The 7633-nt window shown below is 38.1% G+C and overlaps 1 protein-coding gene across 1 annotated transcript in view; it reads left to right on the top strand.

The window, feature by feature from the left end:
• Nucleotides 1–1320: 1320 nt before the first annotated feature.
• Nucleotides 1321–7633, top strand: part of LOC107566554 (regulating synaptic membrane exocytosis protein 2-like) — a gene marked incomplete at its 3' end in the record, with an annotated part of 39959 nt that continues 33646 nt past the window's right edge. The window contains exons 1-2 of the mRNA XM_016252027.1: nt 1321–1618; nt 2053–2217. Coding sequence (XP_016107513.1) covers nt 2072–2217 — 146 coding nt within the window. The remainder of the gene's footprint in view (nt 1619–2052; nt 2218–7633) is intronic.

Below are 7633 nucleotides of genomic sequence, written 5' to 3'. Positions count from 1 at the left end.
TCGTGTGTGACGCGCGTGAGCGTTTGCCTGTGCATGCGTATTAACTTCATCAGTCAAGATGACTGGTTATTATCTTACACTTTTTCATAGGGTTAGTTTTGTAGTTATAATCATGAGAGAGCTAAATCATAAAAGATTTTAAGTGGCCAGTGTAAAATATTAATGCTTACATAGCTCTTAATTGCCATACTGAACCGTTATTTGCTTAATTAACATACTTTTGTCACCTGTATTATCCGTTCTGATAACTAATGGGAAAAAACGGTCTGTTCCTCGATTAAACCACTTCATACCAGTCATCTCACGATGACCGTGGGGTACTGATATTACAGTTGCCTCTAGCTGGAGACTCAATCGGGTTACAAAAAAAGACGTCAGGAAACGACACTGGCCATTTCTTTGGGTCGTTTGTAAAGTCACATATACTGTACGGACAATACAGCTCAGTTTTTTATGTATCTTGCTCTGTTAAACGGAAAAAGTGACTTTACGTAGGCCATACTGGATTTACACCATGCATCTGCTGTCAGCGGGAAAGCCACGCCCCCAGCTATCACATGACCCCGACCAAATCCATGGTTGACACCCTCTCATTAGAGGAAAAATAAATGTGGAACTACATTCAGAAATAAATGAGTGATCAAAGGACAATAGTTAAACATTTTCCATTTGCCCACCAATTTATATTCTTTATTTGCCTACTTTCATCACATGTATAATTATTTATGTATTTAAACAAGAATACGTGTATTTATGCACACATTTATTTATTGTTTTTGCAGGTTTCGTCCTCCATATTATGTGTTCTTGGAAGAGCATTATGACACTAAAAGGCATAACCCAAAACTAAGTATTAATGAGTGGCAGATTATAAATTAAATGTTTAGTGATCAAAGGAAAATAAATAGGGCGAGTTTAGCATTTCCTTAAACATTTTCCATTTGTCCACCAATTTATTTGATTTATTTGCCTACTTTAATCACATGTTTAATGATTTCTATATGTATTTAAACAAGAATTTGTGTATTTATGCAGACATTTATTTATTTATTTGCGTATTTATTTATTTACTGTTTTTGCAGGTTTCGTCCTCCATAACGTGGATGATTTGATGGCAATGGCATTAAGTTAGGTAACAGACTTCTTAAAGAGGTCTGAGGAGGGTGAAAAAAAGAATTTAAACTAATAGACAGAGATTTAATTCACAACACTCTGTGACATAAACCATTAAAAAAAATATAAGCCAGAAAAAAAAATCTGGTTGCTGGATTGTCACCATAGCGTTCATCGCAGCTCCAGCTCGAGTCAATGAATGGCACTTCCGCCGCCCCCGCCCGCGCAGTCGCTCACCCGGACCATCTGATCTTTGTCCTACGTAAGACCGTCGCTCCGCCTCGCTCTCCTATCGGACCGTTTCCCCTACCGCATCCATTTTTTGTGCATTGAAGAAATCTCTTGGAGTTAGCAGCAGCAGCGGCGGCAACCAGGAGGGAATCGCGGGGAGGCGATTACCGCGATAAGGGATCGCGCGCCCTACCATTGGACGATGCGCGAGAGCTCTCCGTAAGCGGCAGCAGCCATGGGTTAGACTGCATTCACCATGATTTCGAAATAAAAGGCAAGCGCCCGTTTGATCGCCACACGCATTCGACAGGCATGCTTGGGATGCCCTCGGCTCCCGGAAACGCGAGAAGCCAGAGGGCTTTCTCACACCTTATTCTCAGAAGATGCTTGTTTTTATGAGCCAGCGTGACAAACTACATTTGCACACGCGTTCCCCATGCTGTCACTGGGTTGTATTGATTGTAGCTAATAACGTACCACTGAATCCTCCATGCACATACACCGGCAGGGTGTGAAGGTGTTAGAGATGCGCTAATGTGTTATTATAAAACCATCAGTTGTCTGCTCTCTTCAGCATCACAGTGCCATTTAGATGAGAGCAATACAGTTATGCATCCCATAAACACAGACATTATATAGCAAGAGCACATGTGTAGGCTGCATGGGGTCTCTGCAGATGTACTTAATGTTCATTTATCGCTCTTTCAGCAGCATCTACACCTGAGAAATGTCAGCTCGGGGGGCCCCGGCCGCGTCCCCTGCGGCTCCCGCTCCGCCGGACCTGAGCCACCTCACCGAGGAGGAGAGGAAGATCATCCTCTCGGTCATGGAGCGACAGAAGAAAGAGGAGGAGAAAGAGCAGTCCACGCTGAAGTAAGCCAGCTGGTTGTGTTCAGCACTTTTAATAGGGGCCGAGGAGGGCTCTTTGCGGGCTCCCAGTCATGTTCAGCACGACTGTCTCCTGAAATGTGATACGTCTGCTTACGTAGGCTGTCAATACTAGGCTGTTGTTGACACGAGCTCGGACTAAACGCTCGGGTTAACCGTCAGAGGGGTCAATGTCACGCGCCTGGCGGCTTTGCGTCGCTCGTGCCGCGTGTGGATGCAGTATTTCGCCTCACTTGTGCTCATTCTGTGCGGCTCTGGTGGGTTGGGTTAGCTGTGGGCGCCATCTTCGCTAAAAAAATCCCATCAGATATTACTACACGTTTTAATGCGTGCTGTGTCGGATAGGTCAGACGTTAAACATGAACGCGACGCATCTGCGCGGTTGCCGTGGCGCGGTGTTTTCAGCACCACGGCGCTGTCCAGTGCTCGCGGTGCGGCTGTGTTTTCTCTGACTCCATGCACGTATGAGCGCCGTGTGTGCTGCTGACGGAAAGCTCAGCCTTTCTGTGTGTGTGTGTGTGTGTGCTCGTGTTTGCTTGACATGCATTGTTAATTGCAACGGTGCAACTGTTTTTCTTGTGTGTACAGAGATAGCTGACATGATATCAAGCAGTGCAAGCAGTGTCCTGCAGAGTGACATGCTATACTTCCTCCAATTCTGTCTGAAACAACACTGGAACTGTAAATCTTGTGTAATTACTATATCTATCTATATATATAGTAGTTTAATAGAAATTATGGTTGCACTTTATTGTACAGTACGGTCACTTACCTGTACTTAACTAAGAAAGTATTGGATAATATAAGGTAACTACATGGGTTAGGGTTAGGTTTAGGATTAGGTTCAGGGTTAGTACCTAGTTATTAACCAGTTATTGTAATTAATATAACAAGTACATAGTATGTACATGCGGAAGAGGACTGTAAAATAAAGTGCTACCCAAATTTTATTACAAATTATATTTATATCATATAAATATGTAATTTAATATATACATTTGAAAAATGGAATATACTTTTTTATGGTGTGAAATTAAGATTCTGCACTGTTCTGCACTATTTAATATATATATACACACATTTTTTTTATGGCATGAAACATATTTCTAGGTTACTAATCAAATGTAAGTAATTGTGTTTTTGACTATATTGGTCAAAAAGTCAAATTTATTTGCACTTGTTGAGTCAAAATGCTATTGTTTTTGGGTAACACTTTATTTCGAGTCCACTTTAGACATTCTATTAACAGTAAATAACATTACAACTACATGTCAACTAGCAGTTAGTAGAGTATTAGTAGACTGTCTGCTTAATATCTTCTAACACTTTCTTTGTCAACTTATTCTACTAACCCTAAACCTACCCTAACAGTCTACTCTGAGAGTTAGTAGACGTGTAGTTGCAAATGAATGAGAATTAGTTGACATGTAGTTGACATGTAGTTACTTATAGTTAGTAGAATGACTAAAGTGGACTATCGAAATAAAGTGTAACCTGTTTTTGTAGCTTAACACAAATTCCAGTACATACTATATTAGCAGCGTGAAAAAATAAGCATGCATTGGAAAATATCCCTGTTTTGTTTTAATGCAGCATTTGATCTGCATGAGCTCCGCAAGTTTGTATGAAACCTGCTAATCATGTTTTCCAGCACGATTTGAAAAAGATTCAAAAGATCACCTTGTGCTTCAAAGGAATCAAGAACATCTGAGCGTCTGTTCAAAGAGTCACGTGATCATGAACTACTCGTAACCTGGAGTCCACTGTGTTACAGTCATCTGGTGTTTCTATATATAATCAGTGCTACACACTAGATTTAGCTTTTGTTTACATACTAGAGACAAACTGAATGCTGAGAATTGATGGTTTTATTGCTCAAGGCACTGGAAAGATTTTTAAATATTTATTTCAACTATCGCATAATTAAGCATCTGTTTATCTAGCAGTCTTGTGCTCTGATTCTGCTTCTTGCCGTTAATATTTGCTCTCAGATGCAGTGGGCTCTGTGTTTAGAGCGAGCAGGCATATTATTTACTGGAGTGGCCCAGTTGGCTCTACGTTCCGAGGCTGGACTGAACCCAGTGAACCTCCAGTGCTGTGCCAGTCTGTTTGTAGGCCACCTGACCAGCATCACTGCCAAACAGCGTGAGCTTCAGCTGCGCTACACCTCTGCCACGTGCCTGTTTGTTGATAGAGAACTGAGACTATTCTCTTATGAACTAACAAATCTTGCATTATCACTTGATATTCAGTGGATGTGCATGCTGCAGTCTTGACTGTCACACGTCTAAAGTGTACTGTTGGGATACTGCTGTGATTTGATGTCTCAAAACTGTGTTTATCATGCTTTTGTTTTGGCAGATCGGACTGGTTATTCAAAGTTCATGTTTCTGATAAGCCATATCACTGATTGCTCAACATTCTGCATTATGCCAGCATGTCTGGGTTATTGCTGAAATGGTAACTTGAAATTCAGTTTAGTTATTTGTTCATTGTGACAGTACTGTGTCACTGTTTTTTTTTAGAAATTCTATTCAGCAAGGATGCATTACATTGAATAAAAGTGACAGTAAATACATTTTTAAAGTTACAAAAGGTTTTTATTTTAAATAAATGCAGTTCTTTTGAACTTAATTCATCAAAGGATCCTGAAAAAGAGGATAATGGTTTCCACACAAATATTAAGCAGCACAACGTGTTTTTAACATTGATAATAATCAGAAATATTTCTTGAGCAGCATATTCTGAAGGATCATGTGACACTGGAGACTGGAGGAATGATGCTGAAAACTCAGCTTTGATCACAGCAATAAATTACATTTGAACATAAATTCAAATGGAAAACAGTTGTTTTAAGTTGTAATAATATTTCACAATATTACTGTATTTTTGATCAAATGGTGAGCATAAGAGACTTTTTTTGTAATCATTACAAAATCTTTCCACCCCAAACGATCTGTTCACACTGTTCTTGTGTTGAAAGTATAACAGGACATTGATAGTTTAAAAATCAGTGCGTTTACTGCCAGACTCAAACACAGCAAAGTAACTACTGAGCAGGTGCATAATGTGAAAACAGTACGTTTTTGAAAGCTTTTTGTGCATTTTGGACACATTTCAAACTTAAGTGAGATTTTCCAAATAGTCCACATGAGTAACTGCTATATTATTTACATTCATTTATTAGCAGACACCTTTATCCAAAGCAACTTACAAGTGAGGAATACAACAGCTGTTGTATTAGTATGTGATTTCAGTTTATTTTACAGTATGTGCACTTACATGTAATTACAGTGTAGGCCTACTTATCTAAGAAAGTACTGGATAATTTAACTACATGGGTTAAGGTTAGGTTCAGGGTTAGTAGCTCGTTATTGCCCAGTAATTGCAATTACAATAATAAGTACATAGTATGTACATGTGGAACATGACTGTAAAATAAAGTGTTACCATGATTTCTCTCTTAATGGTGCTAATATCATTATTACTATTGTTTATGCTTTAAGTTAGACATTTTGGTAACACTTTATTTTACTGTGTCCTTGTTACATGCACTTACTATAGTAATAACAATAAATTATGCCTAATTACATGCAACTAACCTAAAATTGAACCCTCATCCTAAGACCACATCTCTCAATAAAATGCATGAGAAATCATTGATGTTGTGAAAACATAATGTTTTATTCCGTTGGAGAGACTGTATTTAAAGTTCCTTTAAATGAACTTAATCTCTGTCTACGACTGTATCAGCACCTGACATGATCTTGTTTGACTGACACAGTTTTGTAAGGCCTGTGCCACTGGAGATCTCACAGTCAGTCGGTCAGATGTCAATCTCTCTGATCTGGTTTGGATACTGTGGCTTAATCTGATCGCTGTGCTATTAATTAGTAGTCTGTGCAGTTCACCTGCAGTGCACAAATGTGCAATTAAGTTTCATACATTCTTAACATCCAAGAAACATATTTTAGAAGAGCTTTCTAGTCTAGTTTCTAAAGTTGATCTTACTTCAAGTTCAAATCAAGCTTGAATTTATAGCATTTGGATTTAAAACATACACTGAAACACCCATCTTAAAGGGATAGTTCACTCAAAAATGAAAATTCTGTCATCATTTACTCACCCTCGTGTTGTCTCAAACCTGTATGAGTTTCTTTCTTCTGGTTGAGCACGAAAGAAGACATTTTGAAGAACGTTGGTAAACAAACAGTTGCTGGTAGCCATTGACTTCCATAGTATGGAAGCAATAATATGGAAGTCAATGGCTACCGGTGAACTTTCACTTTAAATTTGAACTCGTTTTAGACAAAAAATATTATATACATTCAGATTGACATCTTTAGCCAGTGCATGTGTAAATATAGGACATTAAAGTTAAACAGTTCAACTTTTAAAAACTTGCAATTTTGAACGTAGTTTTGCACATCCCTAAAATCAGCGGCTGATGCTGAAATGTATTTTGGCAGAGCGTGCTAAAAAAGCAGCGCACAAATGGTCATTTGAGGAGGCGACATGGTGCTTTCTAGAAGATATACAGTGGGGGAAAAAAGTATTTAGTCAGCCACCAATTGTCTGAGTGCTCAGAGTGATGATCTATGGAAATAAGAGGCTTCTTACGAAGATTCGACAGTTTTTGCTAAGTCAAGTTAAGTATTAATCAAGTAAGTGCAGACCCACTGCAATATGTTAGAGTTTGTATCTTCGTCTCTGCTTGTCTGTTTTCATAATAGCAGTGCTGAAGTCTCACACACACTCTGCTTTAAGACGTGTCTGCTGGGTTTGTGCTCAGATAGAGAACGAAACAGTGTTGTGGTCTGATAAACCTCTGATGCTGGAAAAACTCTCATCCCTTGTTGACAACAGATGTTATTTTAGAGATTCTTTCTCATATTCCAGTTTATTGTGCAGAGTCAGCTATAAGCTATTCTTAGGTTACCTTGAGTATGAACAAGCGGCTCTTTCGTAACTTTGTTTGCTTGTTTGACCATCCCGACTTGCCAGCTTTTGAAATTACATAGAAATATCCTAAGTCTGTCAAAAAAATTAAATAAATAAATAAATCACTCATCATGTAACATAAATGTAAACTATAATAAATCTTCGTTTAATTACAGTTAACATGCAATTAAGTGTCTGAAAACTCTTCACACTTCAGGATATTCTTTTAAAGTATAATATTTCTCTAATAAGTGATTTTTTAAAAGGTGTGCTAAAGTGAACTTGTTTTCACAAGGGTAATAAAAATGCAGAAAGAATAGGAGTTAATAATTAAAAAAAATAAAGCAATTAAAAACAATAATTTATTTATGAGACTACTCACTTCTAGTTTACTACAATGTAAAAAAATATATATATTTTTTAAAGTTTAATTTATCACAATTACAATTAATTTAATTCA

The sequence above is a fragment of the Sinocyclocheilus grahami genome, unplaced genomic scaffold (genome assembly GCF_001515645.1).
Source record: "Sinocyclocheilus grahami isolate Dianchi unplaced genomic scaffold, SAMN03320097.WGS_v1.1 scaffold1083.1, whole genome shotgun sequence".
Lineage (NCBI taxonomy): Eukaryota > Metazoa > Chordata > Actinopteri > Cypriniformes > Cyprinidae > Sinocyclocheilus > Sinocyclocheilus grahami.
Note: the sequence above shows the minus strand (reverse complement) of the source record. Positions and strands in the feature narration are given on the sequence as shown.